The sequence below is a fragment of the Microtus ochrogaster genome, chromosome 2 (genome assembly GCF_000317375.1).
Source record: "Microtus ochrogaster isolate Prairie Vole_2 chromosome 2, MicOch1.0, whole genome shotgun sequence".
Lineage (NCBI taxonomy): Eukaryota > Metazoa > Chordata > Mammalia > Rodentia > Cricetidae > Microtus > Microtus ochrogaster.
The window spans coordinates 17040018-17060350 of record NC_022010.1 but is presented as its reverse complement, the minus strand read 5'-3'; the positions used below and the strand labels follow the sequence as shown (position 1 = coordinate 17060350).

The following is a 20333-nucleotide window of genomic DNA, read 5'->3' as shown; positions in this document are numbered from 1 at the left end:
GTCTGGTGGATCCCAACTATAGCTCAGGAACAGGGTCCTGGTGACTACATACTGAGCAGCCATACCTGGAGCATGACAGTTCCCCTTGGGGACTCAGAGTGAAAAGTCAGTTTCTGGCAGTCTCATCTCCAGGCCCATCCTGTGGAGGAGGGGAGTATTCAGGAAGACCTGTCTTATTCATCTCTTCTGACTGCCTTCCTCCCCCATGTTGGGAAGACAAGGCAGGAAGCATTTGGACCAGCGTGCTGGAAAAGAGAAGCTTGTAATGTTGGCAGGAAGCGAGGGGCTTTAAATCCATCCACTTGAGAAATGTGCCTTTGAGAAGGAGCATATGGCTAAACCGAATTGAGGGCACCCTTTTTTGAGATCCCTTCCACCAGTAGCCCGATCTAGGGCTGGGGTCTGGAGATAGCATAGAGGAGTGGGACAAGGGCAAAAGGTTGAAAGTTTTGCCAGGCTCCTGGTGTGTTTGAGGCAGTGGTGGCTCTGGCTTCTGGGTTTGGGAACTAGAAATATGACACTTTGGGTCAGGAGGCTCTTACCCATCCATGACTGGACAGGAAGCTCACCTAACCATTCACAGCATCTGTGGGCTAATTTGTCTTTGGTGCCAGAAATTATCCAGACGCTGCTATGATGATATCTGTCCCACTCTGTTTGGGAGATTGTGGCACTATGTGAGGAAGACTGTGACAAGTGCCCTTGAGATACTTGCACAGCTCAGTGTTCTGTGTAGATTGAACACGTAGGAAGCAGGTACAAATAAAGTAACATGGCCGTGAGAAGGAGCCCAGAGTTGGGACTGGGGCTTTCATGTCCAGCAAAACACAAGGACAATATAGTCCTCCGACCACAGTTAGGGGTTTGTGGAGAAAAGATGTGAAGCTGACATAGCCATGTCCAGCCCATGGTCAACTGGAAGGGGCTCAGAATATGTTCATATAATGAATGAGAGGTAGACTGTCCTTGGAATTCTGAGGTCCAGCGAGGAGCGACACCCCAATGTAGGAGCAACCTGGAGATAAATCCTTCCATCCAGAGAGGCTCCAGCTTTTCTTCCTGGTGCTTAGAAAACAGAAATTCAGAATGTTTTTAGTTCTGAGCTGCCATAGTGTTTGACATCCAGAAAGTATTAATGAGAATAAGGAGCCATGTATATGTTGAGTGTGTGTGCATGTGTGTGTGTGTGTGCACGTGTGTGTATGTGTGTGTGCACGTGTGTGTATGTGTGTGTGTGCATCACCTCTCCCCATTTCCCCCCAGACTTTCTTGTGTCAGCTTTCACTGAAGAGACATCAAGCAGCTAAGGATCAGCTGAGATAGTGGAATGCCAGGCACCAGGGAGAAGTTCCCTCCAGTGGGCTGTTGACAGAGTGAAAGAGAAGACGCAGGACTGGATAAAGGGATCCTGAGGCAGTGGGGTGTGTGACTTGCCTAGACTGGACACCTTCTATTTCTGGAATATTTTTCCATTGGATATTTTAATCACAAGCTCTTTTAATTAGTTATGAAGCTATGAGTCAAACCTGGGGTCTTGGGTTTGATAAGTGCTGGAAGGAACCTCAGAGTCAGCACATGACACCCCAAGACCAAGTTCTCAGCCCAAAAGAGATGTTTTTGCTCCAGAGGTAGAGGGCAGAGATAAAAGACAAAGACAGGATAGATGAGGAAGGAGAAGGGGAAGGGAACAAGGGAGAGGGGAGAAGAGGGGTAAGGGGAAGCAGAAGGGGTGTTTGTCTCGGGTGGGGGGGACAAAGGACTGCTTCTGGATAGAGAGGAGACAGAAGTGGCGCATAGGCAAATGGCTGTTTATAAAGGTAAAGGGGAAACCCCATGTTAGGGTGAGTAGTTTAATTTTAATTGGGCGTGTTGATTAGGTGAGCCAAAGGTGGCTTCTGATTACTGGACTTCAGCTCTTTAATAACTGGATCTTGGTAGTCAGCCTCAGGAAAAGGAAGTGTCCAAATAAGGGAATAGATCTTGGGGACTAGCAACTTTTAGCAAGGCAGAGGAATGGGGGAGAAGGGTAAGCTTGTTGTTCTGCAGACTCAAGAATACAGTACTAGCTCGATCACTTTCCATTTATATTCTGACTCTTAAAACTCCTACCACCTGAATGCCACCTTAGATTGGGGACCAAGCTTCCAGAACATGAGGTTTGAAGCAACGGAGCTGTGTGAGGGGGATTCCGAGTGCTTGTGGGAAAACACCAAGAAACCAAGACAAGGGTTTTGTGACTTACTTTTTTCTTTTTTTTTTCAAAAATACAAAATGGCTGGGCGGTGGTGGCGCACACCTTTACTCCCAGCACTCGGGAGGCAAAGGCAGATGGATCTCTGTGAGTTCGAGACCAGCCTGGTCTACAAGAGCTAGTTCCAGGACAGGCTCCAAAAGCTACAGAGAAACCCTGTCTCGGAAAAAAATAAAACAAAACAAAACCAAAAATCCCAAAACACAAAATGTTTCTTGGATTATGCTTTCATGCTTCTCCCAGTAGAGCAGATAGGAGTGAGTTTACTTCAGATTACTCATTACAACTGGCTATTGTTGTATGTTTATATACCTCTATGGAGAAACATATCTTAGTCACATGTTGCTTGTCAGCCATGTGCAGCTTGCCCCGTGACTGTATACGTTATTCACGTGACTCCTTTTAACCCTCAGAGAATAAATTGTCTGATGCTTTGAATAAAGTTGACTATTGCATGAGACTTTAGTTTACCTCATTTATCAGCTACATACCCCCAGCTCCCACCACCTCAGTAAACATGGGGCACTCATGGAAGCCATAGTCAAACCACAACGCTGCTCAATATATGCTGGGGAAGAGTGTCAGGCAGGGCTTCTTGGCAGCAGAGCAGGAGTTGGAATGAGACCACAGAGGATTGAGGAGCCTGGAGGATTTGTTTGCCCAGAGCACGAACAAGGAGCCCATGGCTCTTCAGATGCATTCCTGAGCAGTAGGCCCTAGGGATGGGATCAGATGTCTGAACAGACTGGTTGCTGTCAGGCTCAAGTCTCAAGGGACCAATGACTAGTCCCAGACTAAGTCCAGGAGACACTCTTCACTTACATCAAAATCTCAAAGGTTAGGTCTATTGGAGAGATAGGTGCCCAAACAATAGAGACTATAGGTCATTCTATTTTCAATAATTCCAATCACAGGGCTAGGTTGATGGACAGGCAAAGACCAGGCATTTGAGCATCCTTATCTTGCCCATTCCAAAGAGGCTGTTAGGCTGACACCGCTTGTGCCTTAGCTGATAGAGGTGGGAACATTCATCTCGCTTCAGGGAGAAGAGACTGAAAGTTAACAGGTTTTCAAGTGCTGCAGAAGTCAGCTTGGTGGGGACTTTCCCAGAAAAGTCTTCCACAGAAGATGAATGTGCCAAGACTGTTTTGATTGTGCATGGCAGAGCTCAGTCAAACACATCAAAGCAAGTACTTTGGTTGTACAGCTGCCTCAGGCACAGCTACCACAGGCTAGAATGCCTCCCAAGAGCTCAACTGTCTCCTGCTACTCGCTCCTTCGTCCAGCTTTCTTTTGCTAGGGAATACATACCCAGGAATTCTTTACTCATATTCCACATGGTCCACAAAACTAGTGGTAAAAGGGTACATTTGGCATCTTTTAAAAAAGGTCAGGCATTAAGTCATGGCCTGACTTGGGCCATGGACTTTCCAAAAGCCAATACTTGGGCAAGGGCTGGGAAGAACTATGTTAATTGGCTGCGGTGCATATATCATTCTTGGACCTGGGAACTGGTTATTGTTATCTTTACCAATGGCTTTAAAGAAATCTTACAGCTCAGGAAGAGGGAAAAAATGAATGCTTGCTAGCCAAATAATAGAGGTGACTTGAGTATAAGACTCCCCGAAGTCCTGAGTTCAATTCCCAGCAACCACATGGTGGCTCACAACCATCTGTAATGAGATATGGTGCCCTCTTCTGTCATGCAGGCACACATATAGGCAGAACACTGTATACATAATAAACAAACAAACAAACCTACCTTAAAAATGACATGGTCATTCTTTCTCAGCTAGATACACAGGCAACCTGGACACAGTGTGTGGTCAGGTTTTATCATTATCTTCAGAACTGTGCCATCTTGACATTATTACCAACGGGTTTCAAACCTGCCTCCACTCCATCCACCTTTTCATGCCTCAGCTCTGATCCAAACGTGCTGATATGGACTGACAATACTAGACGTATTGAGAGGGCTCTTCTGGAGCCAGAGTTACCCAAATCAGCCTGATAAAAGGAAGACTCCATTGTGTAGATGTGATGATAACCATGATGATGATGATGACAGTGATTGTGGTGATGGAAACTACAGTGAAAAAGACCTAGTGTGGTGGTACACGTCTTTAATCCCAGCTCTTGGGAGGCAGAGGCAGGCAGATCTCTGTGAGTTCAAATCCTGGCCATCCTGATCTACAGAGTGAGTATAGTGAGTTATAGGACAACCAGGGCTCTATGTAGGGAGGCTGTGTCTCAAAAAACCAAAACACTGGAAACGAACGGAAAAAAAGAAAAAGAAATGACAGTGATAATAACAATGGTGATGGTGATCGTGATGATGCTGGTGATAATGGTAGTGAGATGGTGGTTCCCACAGAAATGGAGGTTATGGAGATGATGGTGATAATGGCACTATGGTAATGACAGTGATGGTGGTGATGATAAGGGTTCTTCTGAAGATGCTGATAATGGTTACATTACGCTGTTACCAACCAGCCTAGGAGATTTGAAGATAAGTCATGGGACCTCTACAAATACTACCCCAAATTTGACCAAATGGTAGGGAGGAAAAATAAATGGCCAAAGTGGGCTGAATAGGAGTTGTTGCAAGCTGAATTTGCATAAAGTGCTTTTAGAAGCAAACCACTTGCTCAGGTCCACTTTGCCGTATTACTGAACACTCACAGGGAAAAAGCAGAGATATTTTAGATGGAAATACACAAATATTAGTGATGGAGGAAGGTCAATGGCTAATAAACAAACTGCCTTGGCCCATCTGATAGGGCAGAATTTAGATGGGAGGAGCAAACAGAACAGAATGCTGGGAGGAAGAGGAAGTGAGGTGAGATGCCTCAGACAGAGGCCATGCTCCCCTCTCCCGGGCAGACGCCATGAAGCAAGCTGCCAGGTCAGACATGCTGAATCTTTCCCGGTAAGACTGATGCTACACAGATTATTAGAGATGGGTTGATCGGGATATGAGAATTCGCCTGTAAGGGCTAGAGTTAATGGGCCAAGCAGTGTTTAAAAGAATACAGTTTGTGTGTTGTTATTTTGGGTAAAGCTAGCCGGTGGCAGGAGCTGGGTGGCAGAACGCAACCCGCAGCTCCCACAACATATTAGGACTAAGGAGATTACTTACTCAGTAAAGTGCTTGCCACAAAGGTCTGAGAACCTGGATTTGAATCCCCAGCAAGTCATGGTGTCACAAACTTGTAACCCCAGCACTGGGGAGACATACAGATTTCTGGGGCTCATTTGTAATCTGGTCTAGCAAGTTGGTGAGCACTGGGTACAAGGAGAGACACTGTCTCAAAGTATAGGTGGAGAGTAATAGAGGAAGATACTTTATGTTGACCTCTGCCCTCTACCTGTTTGCACACACATATGCAAACATGCATGCGCGTATATGATAAATACAATGTAAAAACGCAAAAATGTTTTTAGATATTGACAATTGAATTTTTGAAGAAGTGTTGATGGGCAGAAGGTTTGTCTTCTGGGAACAGTAGAACGCTTTCTTTGTGATGAATGGGGTAATGGACAGCCAGACTGAAAGCAGGGGCCCTTGAGATTTCCTCATTGTGAGTTCCTAGAAGTCCAGTCAAGATTTCAACCTCCAGCTGCTCCAAACCCTACCTCCTCGAATACATGTACCCATGTTTCCAAGCCTGGCGAATTCTGGGTCTTGGGGCACTATCTTGGAGAATGCAGGTGGGGGTTATTGAGATGGTAAGAAAGACCCCAGCGGAAGAGAGACCCAGAGGGGATGGAGGCATCAGGACTGGGGAAGGCACTTCTTCCTCTCAGGGCCAGGCTCTGTGGGAATCGCAGCAGCCCTGCTGTGCAAAGAGTTTGATATTCAAATTAAAATGGTGCTTGTTTGGGAAAACTCAGCTCCACAGAAGACTTTAATTGGTGCCTATGGGAACATTTACACTTATGGAAAATTAATGAAAACTTTGTTGCTGCATTTAAGTAGAAATCTTGGGAATTTTACCACCAGCACCAGGCACTCCGACATTCCATTTCTGTACCTTCAAGGGGACAATGAAGGAAACAGAGCCACAGGCCGGCTCTCCATCGCTAGGCCCTGTAGGAAGTAAAATGCCCCCTTTTGGGCCTTGGTTATGGAATTCTGAGGGAGAACATGAAGCCAACAGGGGGGCTGGAGGGAGGAGCCTGTGGAGCTGGGTTCACACTCTGACCAACAGTAATAATGCCTGGCATCCGCTGAGGCCCGCATAGCAAGATGCTGTTTTTCCAGATTGCATATGCTAATTCTGAAGTTCTCACATCAATCATCAATTAAGAAAATGATCATAGGCCAATCTGCTGGAAGGAATTCTTTAGTTGAGATTTCCTCTTCCCAAGTGACTTTGTGTCAAGATGACAAAAAAAACTAGCCAGCACAGGCTATGTTCTAAAAAAAAATGCATCATCAGTTTCATTGCTTTGTGAATATACAGTGTATGCAGACAAATTAAGATGGTTATGATAGCGTTAGGTGATGTAATCATCATAGGTCCACTGCTATGTATGTAATTTGCTGTTGACTGAAACATTTTTTTTTGTACAACACATGACTGAAACACACACATAGACTTGACCATGGCACAACATACTATATATATATATATATATATATATATATATATATATATGTGTGTGTGTGTGTGTGTGTGTGTGTGTGTGTAACAAGTCACACACAGTCACATATACACATATGCATGCAAAAAGACACAATTGCCAGTATATACACATGAAAACATACACATATAGGTATGCTCACATGTAGGAATACACAAACTCAGATACACATTGTAATATTAAGTTGGGGGCCTCACCCCAGGCCCTGGCATTTATCCTTGGGGTGCCAATGGAACACCAATGGAGCAAAAAGCTCCATCTCAGTCCCCCCCCACCCCGAGTTGCCTTGGGCCGGGCTCCACCTCCAGGAAAGCCTGCCAAAGGCTCACCCCTCCCCAGGGAGGGTCAGGACCACTCCCACAGGCCATTGAGGCTTGCGCTGGAAAAAAGAACACATGGTTTCGGGTTTTGCGGATTTTGCATGTGCTCTCTCTCTCTGTCTTTTCCTCACCATGCTCCTGGCCACCTGAGAGCACCGCATTCATTAAATGTGGGCATTTTTGATTTGGTCTCATCTGTTCTAATTGGAGTTATTTTGCGTCAGCAGAGAGGGTCTTCTTAACACACATGAAAATACATACGTGCAGGCACACACTTACAAATGAATATACATACAGGTACACACACATACAAGTTCACTTATGCCAATCACCTATTCAGGCACACAGTGCTGGAAAATGCACATGTGGGCACACAATATATGCAGGAGTACACATGCAAACATATATACATGAGTGTGCCTGCATGTATGCCCCTGTATAAATATGTGCCTATATGTATATTACTATATAAATGTATTCATTCACTTTTGTGGTTGTGTGTATATTCTTTCATACACACATACTTAGTGTAGGCTTATGTGCATGAGCAAGACATGACAATGAAATGAAAATGCCCAGTACTACAGAGCTGGACAGGGAGCCCCACTGCAATCATAAAGCTGTCTTCTGTCCATTGTAGAGCAGTCAGCTGGGGTGTTCTGCATAGGAATGAGCCATGGTGGGGTGTTCCTTAGGGCCGCAGGTGCCGCATGGCCAGATAAGGAGGTTGCTGGTCCCTTTCCTGCCACCACATGTCCTGTTCTCTCAGGGTTCTCTGTCTCCTGCTCTGTGGGTACCCTAGCCCTTCAGACATATGATGCCAAAAAGAAGCTGACCAGCCTGTCTGAACCTGCATGGTGTAATCAGTGCCCAGAAAGGTCACGTCTGTTCTAGGCCTTCCACTTTCTGTCGACAGTGGCTGTGGCTGACTTTTTTTAAAATCTCATTTTCTGTCTTTTTCAAGTCTGGTCTTTGTTCCCCTCAGATAATGCACTGTATCCTCCCATAAACCTGGTTTCCACTCTAGTTGCTCAGGTCATTAGTTCCTGTTACCTGCTGTTGAAGGCCTTGGCAGGCTGAAGGCTCCCATACCTGTTATGCCCAAATCCGTGGGTACCCACAAAAGCCAACAAAGGAGACCAAGTCCCATATGTAAAAGCAAAGAGCCTTTATTTTAATCAAGTTTGCAAACTTGGTCTCTCCACATGTCCAACATATTGGAATATCCGGAGAGCCCCGAGCTCAATTAGAATTGGGTTTTTATAGTAGTAAAGGTGGGGATGAGGAGTCTCTGAGGTTCAGGACCCCTGATTTGCTGACATTTGTCTAGGGGTGTCCTGGTGAAGTGCTGGCACGTGTTTCTATACAGTGCTTGGAATGCCAGGAATTTCCTTTGAATGGTCTGCTCTTGGGTGGGGGAGGGCAATCTCAGTCTGCCAGGCATTGTCTCAGGGTAAACTACTGAGACTCCAGACTCCATTTATATTCATCGATAGCCAGAGTCCCAGGTGATAATGGTTGGAAGTAAAGAACTTCCTTTGAATGACCTGCCCAGACTTAGCTTTCATGGCTGGCCCCCACATACCCAGGGAGTGGGCCTTGCCTCCCAGCCCTCTGATTGAGATTTTATAGGTTTCTTCCTCTGATGCTGTGACTTCTATAGACCAGGGATAGTGGCAGCAAGAATGCAAATATACTTTAAGAGCACCCATGTTCAAGTCTTGGTCTTGAACTTTTAGCATTATCAGGGAGATGAAGGAAACATTGGGACTCAGATCTTTGCTTCTTTTCTTTTTAAAAATAATTTATTCTTATTTTATGTGCTTTGATGTTTTGCCTGTATGCATGTCTGTGCAAGGGGGTTAAGTCTTGGAGTCACAGACAGCTGTTAGCTGCCATATGGGTACTGGAAATTGAATCTGGATTCTCTGGAAGAGTAGTCAGTGCTCTTAATGCTGAGCCACCTCTCCAACCCCTTTTCTTTTTTCTTTTTCTATTTGCTCCCTGCCTGTTACAAGGTGAGCAACCTCCTCTGTCCTGCTCTTCTACCATGGTGTGCTGCTCTCTACTGGTCCAAAGCAACTGGGCAAAGTAGCCATGGAATGAAATCTCTGAACTCATGAGCCAAGCCGATCTTTCTTCCTTGTACGTTATTTGTCCCAGGAATGTGTCACAGCAGTAGAAGCTGTTATTAGCATACGTTTTCTTCTGTCTGGGTACAATGAGCCCAGTCAGCCTGCAGGAGGAGGGTGCAGCCTCTCAACTAAGGTTAGATTGTCCCAGAGGCATCCACAGAGCCACTCACTGAACACCGGAAGGACCCATGACAGTCACTTTAGCAAAGCCTCATACTCCCTTCATGCCTCTAATGTTGTCTAAGCGACTCTTCTTACCCAGTACCACTGTAGGGTAAGCTGGCATGTAACTCAAGCGAACCATTATTTTTTTGTGGGGTCCCCAGTGAGTCTCTTGGTGTTGAGAGGTCACCAAGGTGGCTGTGGGGTCTGACCACCAACAAACTGCCTCCTTTCCTGTGGGGCTCCTCTCCTGGAATCCCATTCTCCTAGGAATCTAAGAAAGAACGCTGGAGGCAACAGATCCCATGAGGCCAACAACACAGTCTCATGAGCAATTTCCTTTGATAAAGTTGTTAAGAAAATTATATGTAGTACTGAAATTATATAACTGTTATTATGAGTTGTTTAAAAATTATTTGGATTTAATTGATCAATTAGATTAAATTATATAGTAGTGAAAGCTGGCAAAGCTCCAGGCCAGCACTGGTGGAATTTGAACAGCACATGGTCCTGGTGCAGGCGCCTGATACCAAGCATAATTTTTTTAGATTAAAAAAATTTTTATTCATACGCCCATCCACGAGTGCACATGAATGCAGATACCTGTGGAGGCCAGAAGCACTTTGGAAGCCCTACCACTCAAGGTAGAGGCAGAGGTGTTGTGAGCCACCCTATGTCAGCTCTAGGTACTGAGCTGAACTGCGGTCCTCTGCAAGAGCAGCAGGTTTTCTTAACCACCGGGCAATCTCTTCATCCTCTGAACTAAAAAATGAGGTTGTGACAGTTTAGTCTAATGGTTTGCAGCAGCGAGCCAGGTGAGGTGGCTCTGACATTGGTTCATGAATCCTGGAGAGGACATGTATGACTGGATCCATTCTGGATGCTGACTTACATGGTGATTGGTGGGAGCCTCGCCCACAATCTAACTTTGCTCACATTCTACCTGTTCTTTTCAGTCAGGTTAGTGTATCTCACAGGTGACCAACTCACAAAATACCAGAAAGCAGGGAAGGTTTAAGACAAAAGAAATCAGTCTCCTTGTGTTTTTATTTACAAGTAGAGCAACGTCACAAATGATGGCCCAGAGGGTTGGGGCACATCAGAGAATATATGTAAGTCACTTCAGCAGAGCCTCAGCGTATGAAAACCCAGCCTATTCCAACAAATGTGACAGGAGGGCTCATGTGTCTTCAAGGGTTTGTGCTGTGTCTTTGTGTGTAGCTAAGGGCATATCAAGGCAAGGTGGGACCCTGGGTTGGTCTAGTCTTACCTCCAGTGCACCAATTTGTCCCATCAAGCCCCACTGGGTAGCAGATAGAGGAAGTATAGGAATGCTTTCTTTTGGGGCTGGAGAGACAATTCAGGCATTATGAACACTTGCTACTTTCTCAGAGGACCTGAATTCAGTTCCCAGCACCCATGTCAGGCTGCCTATAATTCTAGCTCTAGGAGATTCAATGTCCTCTTCTGTCCTCTCTGGGTACCTACACACATAGATGCATTAATACACACACACACACACACACACACACACACACACACACACAAATAAAATAAATATGTATTTTTACTTTTTAAAGACAGGGTCTTACTATGTAGTTCTGGCTGGTCTGGAAACAGACTTGCCTTGGACTCACAGAGATCCACCTGTCTCTGCCTTTCAAGTGCTGGGACTAAAAGCATGTGCCACCACACACAGTATATAAAATAAATTTTTTTTAAAAAAAGTTTTCCTTTGATGGCACAAAAAAAACCCTCTGATTTTTCCCCTAAAAATAGATCATAGAATGAAGATAATTTAGGAAAGGGGTATCCTGCATTATCTTGTGGTTGATACAACACTTGAAGCCACCCCATTCCTCCCTCTCCTCCTTTCCTTCCTCCTTTTTAAATTCCTCCCTCCCTTCCTTCTTTTATTTCCCCCTCTCTTCTTTCCCTTCCTTCCTTCCACACAGGTTCCCATGTAGCTGAGCTGTCTTCAAACTCACTGTGTAGCCCATGTGTGCAGATGGTCTGGTAGTCTGGTGACCCTTTGTCCCAGCCGGGGAAGGGTCCAGCATCCATGACACAATCCTGTTTCTACACAAATGCCAGAATCACTGTCAGGGCACAGTTGGTCACCTGGTCCCTGGCCTGTCCCTTAGTTCCTAATAAGGGGCAAGGTACAGGGGTGTGATCCCTCTGTCCCCAGTGTGGAACATAGGCCTTAGGTTTCTACTCCCACATCTGTTCCTAGGAAGATACCCAGGCCTCTCTGAGAGCTACAAGACACAGTAAATTGATTAGGAAATTCAAAGACTTGTACTTCTCTATAAACAGGCATGTCACACACAGTGAGTGCTGAGTGCCTCAGGGGATGGAATCTGATGCTGGAGAGCAGCCCTGGATGGTGAACCATAGTACCTGGGTCCTTCAAGTGCAGAGAAAGATGCTGACTTTCAGGGCCAGTCCCCATGAACTTCACAGGAAGCTACCAACTCTAGGATGTTACATCTGAGCCATGTGGATGCAGACAGTGAGAGAATCCTGTAACCCTTAGGTGAAGATGTTAGCCAGAAATTCCTGTTCACCAAAGCTCCTTCTCCCAGACACCCTGATCACTGATGTCCTGGCATGAGAGCAGAGCTCTGAAGTGGGCATGTTGTCTCAGGCACTCGCTACCCACTCAAAGAGCAAGTCAAGGACACCGAGGCAGGTGCTGCTGCTCCAAGCCAGCTGATTTATGAAGAATGCATAAATGTGATTCGGGACCAGCTTGCTCCTAGGTACTAAATAAAATGAAAAGACGGCACCGGGTGCAGTGTCTAAGAGCACCACACATATACAGTCCATCTATGAATCTTCCTTACGATAGCTGTGCTTTGTGGCTTATCTTTGGGGAGTTCTGTGAAGAAACCAGAGTTGAAAAGATTACTACCAGGAGGGGAGATGGAGGGAGGCAATGCGAATATCATTGTGCAGATAAAGATGGCCTGGGAGAGCCAGCTTAGCCTGTAGGTACTCTGCTATTCTCAGTGTCCCAATATGGCCCAGCCTAGGCAGTGGGCCTTATAATCCTTGCAAAGTCCATGAAAGTCCTTCTCTGATGCCTGGGGAGATCTCAGAAGAAAGATTCCCTCCCTCTACCTTCCGCCTTCTGCTGACATTCTGGCTAAATTGGATTTGGAGTTAGTAAGGCAGATTTTATTAGTAAACAGCAGAAACTAAGCCCAGACCGGATTAATCAAAAGAGGAAATATATTGATTTATATAAAACCAGAAGTTGTGCGATGAGTGGAGAGCTCTAGGCATATCTGGATCCAGGAGCTGAAGTGATGGGGGCAGAGTCCTTAGGTGTGTGTCTGTGTGGGGGTGTTCTCAGAATCCTCAGGAGTTATCTCTGTCATGCCCATGAGATGATTGATCTGGTGGAAACACAGGCTCCTTCAAGCCTCTGGTATGGTCTTTTCATTAACCTGCCATATGTGACCCTGGTTTGTGTATTTCTGTCTAATGACACAATTTTAGTACCTATTAGCTATTCTGATATGCTAATATGCTAATGAATATCAGTACTGGGTGTGTGGCTGCTCTAGTAGCAGAAGGGGGGCCCCTGGGAAGCATAAGTTGTCTTTCTTTATATGGTCAGCCCACCTGACTAGGTTTTGCAACCACCCACACACCACAGGTACAGAGTGCTGACACACGTCCTCAGCTGAATTAGCCAAGACCCCTCTGCGTTCTGAATCCACCCACAGGCCTAGAACACTGCTTTCCCTTGGCCCATGTAGGTTGGCCTGTGAGTGTTTGGGGGTAATTCTAGGTGGAGTTAGTAGCTTCCTTCCCATCTCAGCCTCTTCTTGGGAGAAAGGGCAGCTTTGTTGGGAAAGATAGAGGGTTTCTGTGGGCGGTGCTCAGCTGTGACAGGGACTGTGGCAAATGTGGAACCCAGCCTGGAGCTTCTGCCTCACCCGAGTTGCAACACAACCCTCCATGACCCACGTGACATCTGGCCTAAGTCGGGGGTCTCAGCCTATGTTTGCACATCTCCTTCTGCCAAACCTCAGGAAAATACCACCAAAGCAAACACAAGCCCATGGGAAGCTTGGTGGGAGTGTGGCCCCAAGGCGCCCCGATAGTGTTGGTCTTTAAGTCTAGAGACTTAAACACCGGTGGAGGAACTGACAGAAGCAGACTACATTCCCATGTCAGCTCTGGTCTGTCATAGGTGTGGCGTGGGCAAACTGAGTGGGAACTCTTTGCTCTCCATGACCTACAAGAGCTGAGCTAGTGGTTCAGCTTCTGTGTGTGGCTCAGGAGAGAACTGCCCTGCCGAGAGGTATCCAGTGCAAAATTGTGGGAGATGTCTGAGGTCAGGCACTCCACAGTGCCCCAACTCCCTGAAGGATGACCCCACTGTCTCTGAGTGCACCCTGCACTCCTACTGTCCTTTTCCCTGCAGCCTGTGCCCAGAGAGTGACTGTTGGGATTCTCCAGGTGATGTCTCCGTGTTCAATAGTCGCTGTGGCCCACAGAGACCTGGGAACTCAGGAAGCATTGCTTACTGAGTCAAGGCTACCAAGGACAGAGTTGGTATCATGGGAGACAGTGGAAGAGGGCACTGGGGGACAAGTGCAATTTCAGGTATTATGTCTCAACAGGTCTCCCTGCTTCCCAACAGTGGAGCCTTTGCATGCTCTGTGACCCCAGGCTGCATTCCACACTAAGCACTCAGCATCTCTTCCAAAGTCAACAAACCCAGGCAGGCCCTTCAAACTAGTCTCCTTTTACCCCCAGGTTCCATACGCTCACATTGTCAATGGAATTCAGCCAAATACTGACTCAGGACCTGCTGCTCGGCATTTACACGAACAGCATTCATATCACTTTCTATAAACATATAATGAAATATTTTTGATTTTTTTATTTGAATATCAGTGGCTAATAAATTTGATTCTGGAGCCAAGTTGTCTGGGCTTAAATCCAGACCAAGGATTCCCTGCCAGCATGACCTTGGGCACAGATACATCTCCTTGGAGCCTCAGTGTTCTCTGGTGGAAAGTTAGGCTACACCATTTCTACCCCCATTCAGTTAATGTTAGAAATAGCCTTTCAGGCTGGGCGGTGGTGGCGCACGCCTTTAATCCCAGCACTCGGGAGGCAGAGGCAGGCGGATCTCTGTGGGTTCGAGGCCAGCCTGGTCTACAAGAGCTAGTTCCAGGACAGGAACCAAAAGCTACGGAGAAACCCTGTCTCGAAAATTAAAAAGAAAGAAAGAGAGAGCCTTTCAGTTGCCTCCGAGCAGTGCGTATACTCAGAGCCGGGTGAGTTCTGCTCTGTGCTTCAAAGGCTGCCCTTGTAAACTTGTAAATATCCAGACCCTCGTGTGTTACACACAGAACAGCACATTATGTCAAATGAGGGACATGGGGTGACAATTTATGAAAAAGACCAGTGTCTGTGAGTCACTCTGAAGTGTGAGGTGTGTTGGGCTCCATCTTGGTAGGCATGATGTCTAGAGTGAGTGACTGTGGAGTTGGGGCCTTCCTGACAGTGTCCTCTGAGTCCCTGAGGCATATTTTCTGTGAAAGAAAGGAAAGTTTATTCAGGAAAGAAGCAGTGTGACTTTCATCACTGCTACTTCCATGGAGAGGTAGAATGTCTCCAAGTTACACAGGATACACTGCCCTGTGGAAAAGGCAGTGTGGAGGAAAGAGCCTGAACCGGGACCCAGAGCCTCTGCCCACTCCCCCTGAATGTGGACACTCACACGTAGAAGACACAACACATACATACATATACAGAAACTGCACACACATGAACACATAGGTGTGTACAAACACACACATCACATACACATTACACACAAGCATAATCCTAAGGACACAGCATGTGCATGCACACACACACACACACATCTATACATGCAGACACATCACATATTACCCGTGTGCATATACACCATGAAGACACCACATATATGCACAAATTTGTGCAATACATAGAGATATGTTATACACCCTTTGTTCATGTGCACATTCACAAAGGAGACTCATGAACATAGAAACACGTATACACAAACAAATACACATACATGAACACATATGCATACCTATGCACAAACAAAGGTACATACATAGACATATGGGCACATGCACACACACAGCAGACATATAAACATGCATGCACACACAACAGATACATGCATGCACAAATACTCATATGCAGAACCAAGAGCTACAAAGTCCTAGAGGCCTTGTCTTTCTATGGGAAAGACTCACCACAAAGTCAGTTTGTAATAAATGCTCCATCATTTGTTCATTCAGTAAATATTTGCTAAGCACCAGCTACATGTCAGAAATCTTTCAGGCACTGTCTATACAGTGGTAACCAAGCACACAGGAGCTCGCATTCTGTGATCTCGGTTAACAACCCATGCTGTGTGATTTCTATCATCTCTCCTCTGATTCCAGTGGTCTTATCTATAGCTGCTTGTTTGGGGCTAAATTAGAGATGGAAAGGCAGGTGTTTGTTGTTGTTTTTCTTCTGGCCGAGGGTGCACCTGAGCTCTGAGGACTTGGGAAGCCTGGTCAAGATTTGTTTTCTTTTATTTGGTCCTGATGTTGCAATAGAATTGCTCGTTTCCAGCCTCCTCCTTTCTTATCCCTGGTACCAGAGGAAGGCGGCCAATCAGATTAGGTTTGGCCATAGGCAAATCAAGGTGGCTCTGACTCACTCCTTTGCTCACAAAGACATCCCACCACACCCCAGTGTGCACCCACAGCACAGTCTTGACAAGCGTTCCCTAAGGTTCTGTGTCACTAGGGGTCAAGTGTGTTTTTTATCCCCTGAGATAAGCCCGGGGTGTGGAGGGAGGTCCGAGGTTCTGCGTGGCGCGACGCTCTGAGCCTCGCTCCTGGCGGGCCGATCCTGGCCAGGGGTGGCGTGCGGGATCGGTTTGGGATGGCGGGCGGGGCTGCAGGCGCCGCGTGCATGTTGATGAGCGCAGGCCGCGTCACTGCGCACCGGCGCCGTGGTTTCGGGGCGCGCAGGAGCCGGGCGCGCAGGAGCCAGCGGGGCGCGCAGGAGCGAGCGGGGCGCGCAGGAGAGGGACGCAGCAGCCAAGGCCTCGCGCCGCCTCCTGGCCCAGGAAGCTCCTAAGGGGCGGGCCCTGCTGACTACGCGGGCGGTGCCCCGTGCCCGCAGCCCCGGGAGGTTTCTGCGCTCTGGAGAAGAAGGTCGGGTCGCAGCAGCCTGGCGCGTGGAGCCCGCGTGGCGGTGCTGAAGGAACAGCTCCCGGCCTTCCCCGGCCCATGGTCCTCGTCGCGGCCGGTCGCGCTCAGGCTCGTGCGGCCCCGGAGCCCCGGGGATGCCCGGAGGGTGAGGCGGCCCGGTCTGAGCCGCGCTCATGGCGGTGGCCAGGAAGATCAAAACTTTGCTGACGGTCAACATCCTGGTGTTCGTGGGCATCATTCTCTTCTCTGTGTACTGCCGCCTTCAGGATCGTTCAGAGGCGCTGGTGCAGGTCGTGCGAGGCACGGACCGCCGGATGCGCAATCGGCTCTCCAAGGCGAGTGCTCTGGCCGACCGCGAGGCCATCCTGCAGCGCTTGGACCATTTGGAGGAGGTGGTCTACAATCAGCTGAATGGTGAGCCACGGGTACCCCGGGATGGACGGGAGGCAGGGTCCTGTGTCAGAACATTACTATGTCTAGGAGTGGCTGCTCACACCCACCCCACAGTATCTTCCAGGGTCCAGGGTAGAAGCTACTTTGGGTCCTGTGGAGGGAATGCAGGAGGTAAAAGGGAGGCTTGGAGGCCTTCATTGACAGAGGGCAATGATAGAGTGACTGCACCATCCACTCATCCCGTGGAACCGTCCCTGCCTCTCCCACAATGACTCCAAACTTACTACCCAAGAGAAGTTGAACTTCTCAAGGAAGAGCCTGCAAGGAGCTGCCAGGAGGGCAGTGAGGGGCTCAGACAATGCCTAGATCCACAGTGAGACATCCAGAAAGTGCCTAGATTCACAACCAGGGACCAGGGGTACCTTGCAAAGCTGTGAGGGTGGAGGTGACACTTGGGTCCGGAGCAAGAACCCAGGGAATCATTCCAAGCTGTGCGTTTAGGTTGGTTCCCTCTTCCCTCCCTGGAGGAATGGCAGGAGGGGTGGCTGCTGCTTCTCTACAGTGGCTGATCCCATCTTCCTCACTGCAGGGCCCAAAGGGTTTCCGCCCACCGAAGTTGTGACCTCTGGCCTGGATAGCCCTCATTCAAGGATGCTCAGGGAACCTGCAGAAAGTTTTATTGTGGGAGAAGTGTAAGACACCATTGGTGCTGTGTGGACAGATGGAATCAAGTGTCTAGCAGGGATGTGTAGGAGCTAAGTGCTCACATGGACTGAGGTCAGTGCCTGGGAACCCCTGAGGCATGAAAGTGTCTGCTTCTGGTGGCTGGCCTCTTTGCTCTTCCATGAGGAAAGGGGGGACTCAGCTGGGGCACAGTAGATGGGGGTTGCTGTTGGGACTCAACTAATTAGATGTTGGGTGCAAGATGAATGCACCATCTTTGTCCCCAAGGACAGCTCTGTTAGGTTTCAGGAAAGAGACAGTTGGTGCAAGCCTGCATCTCCAGCAGGCTTCTGCTGTTTTGTGTGGCTCTTGGCAGAAGTAGCCCCAGCAAACCTCTTTCTGCAAGCACTAGAGCATCTTCAGCAGGGCTTAGGTCATAAGTCGCCTGTTTGCTGTGAAAGGTGTCACCTGGGGACTCCCCAGAGAACTGGATTCCAGGCATACCTCTGAGCACAACCTAGAGGGACCAGGTGCCATCTGGGGATACAGGCAGCTCATGCATCCTCATGATAATGAAGCCCCAACTTCCCAAGGGCTTTTTCACCACCCACGGAACTTCTGGAACTCACGGCAGTCCTTACCAGCTCTGTGGCTTCTCCGACAGCTGAAGGCACAGTGGAAGAAAGTTGAGTTGGAGCGGTAGCTTGGCCACACCGGCAGTGTGATTCATCTTCTGGAAGACGCTGGGCCCTGTAATCGCACGGAGCTTTATTGAAGTGTATTTGCCAGGGTGTTATGGTCTGTTTTATGGGGTGAACCAGAGGATTATATAAAAACATTGGCACCATTTGAGCTTGTGTAACAGCACGCTGGCGAGTCAGCCTCGTGAGCTGTTTCCGTCTCCAGATCCCCAAGGACAAGAGGGGCCAGTATTTGGTGGAAGGAAATGTCGGGACCCTCAATGAACTTTCTTTGACATTGGCGTGGACAGAATGAGTTCCTCCCTCTGGCCTCTTTCCTCCTTGCTCCTCTGCTCCTGCCAGCTTTTTCCTGCCTCTCTTCCCCTTTTCTTGGCCTGTCATTTGTGCCTCTCCCTCTACCCTCAGTAAATCCCTTCCCTTTTCTCCTCGCCTCCTCCAGTTTCCCTTTCTCCTCTTTCTGTGCTGAGACAGCCTTGCCTTCCTTTCTGACCTCGGCTTAACAGAGTCTAAACTCAGTCGTCCCTCAGGATTTGTCCTTGGAAATAAGCAAACCCCAGATCTAACATTGGTCTCAGGTGGGTTCCTTGTGGGGTGGGGGAACACAGGCTTTTCAGGGATTGTCTGTTTAAGTCAGGTCATTTAGGCATCCTTATCCCCCTCCTGGCTTGATTCAAAGCCTCTGATTGGAGGCACGGGGGAGAGCCATGAGCGCTTCCTGGAGGAGGCAGGTTGTTCTCCCTGTCGCAGCTTGTTTTATTTTAGATCCTAGAGATGTGGGTTTGATCCCCAGGGGTTTCTATCTGGAACTTACCTCAGATGCAGCTAAACACTAAGAGTGAGCGGTTGCCTATTACATCTGCTCGGGCTCTCCCTCTGAACTCCCTCCTGGCTGGGGAGATGACGAGAGGAGGGAATCCTGAGGAGCGAGGGCTGTCTTCCTTTGAGCCAGGAGGCACACGAAGGTGCTTTGATGTGGCAGGTATATCATTCTCCTCATTTTCTTTGGCCCCGTGACCTCATGGCATGACTTATTCACACTAGCAAAGCATCCCTGTGTGGTGCAGACTCAGGCTCATAGGACTGGGAAGCATTTTGAGGGAAAGGGTGCACGGACTCTCTTATATGTGCTTGAGAATTGCTTCTAAATCCAGCACTCAATGCAAGAAAAAATGTTTATGGGAAAAACTCATCCTCCGAATACCTTAAAGCCCAGTGCCAATGGGTGCATGAGCAGCTAGCTGGTCCAGGCTCTCAGAGGCAGTAAATTTGAAATCCTCCAGGCTTGGTGCTGCTTCCAATCTGATGCCAGGAATTCAACCCTTTTCCCCTAGTGATTGGGGTTGGGAGTTCAGGCTTTTGTGTTTTCTGGGTTTGCCCCTCTAGGAGCTGTTGAAGCCCCAGTGGAGTGGAGGAATGGCCCTCTACTCTGCTTCTGGGAGGGAACCATGTGGCCCAGCATCTCACACCCTGGGGGGCTGGGCTCTGCCCTGAATTTAGAGGTGGTCATCTTTCCCTATGTGTCTGGTGACCCCAGGAGGAAAGCAGCATGGAAAGTGGTTGCTCTTGAGGGGTCATTGCTAAAACCAGAGCACATGTATGTGCTTGTTAATTCCCTCTAATCTGGGCTGCCCCCAGCCAGTGTTCACCAGGCCTTACAGTTGGCAACATTCACCTACATTTCTGATACTATCACAAATTCACGCTAAGAACGAACCAGAAGATCTTAGTGTGGGCCCAGAGGCTGGCCCTGGCAATCCTGGCACAGATGATGTCTGTTTCCTTCGTAAACACTTGCTTGCCCTACTTGGTAACTCTCTCTCTCTCTCTCTCTCTCTCTCTCTCTCTCT

The 20333-nt window shown here is 48.0% G+C and overlaps 2 protein-coding genes across 2 annotated transcripts in view; one reads left to right on the top strand and one right to left on the bottom strand.

Moving 5' to 3' along the window:
* Window positions 1–16322: 16322 nt before the first annotated feature.
* LOC106144013 (predicted GPI-anchored protein 58) lies at window positions 16323–16904 on the bottom strand. Its single transcript, XM_013349660.1, has one exon. The coding sequence runs from the start codon at window positions 16902–16904 to the stop codon at window positions 16323–16325; it is 582 nt and encodes a 193-aa protein (XP_013205114.1).
* The window catches only part of Galnt9 (polypeptide N-acetylgalactosaminyltransferase 9), a 76480-nt gene continuing 72653 nt past the window's right edge, over window positions 16507–20333 (top strand). The window contains exon 1 of the mRNA XM_005344487.3: window positions 16507–17143. Coding sequence (XP_005344544.1) covers window positions 16903–17143 — 241 coding nt within the window. The 5' untranslated portion in view covers window positions 16507–16902. The remainder of the gene's footprint in view (window positions 17144–20333) is intronic.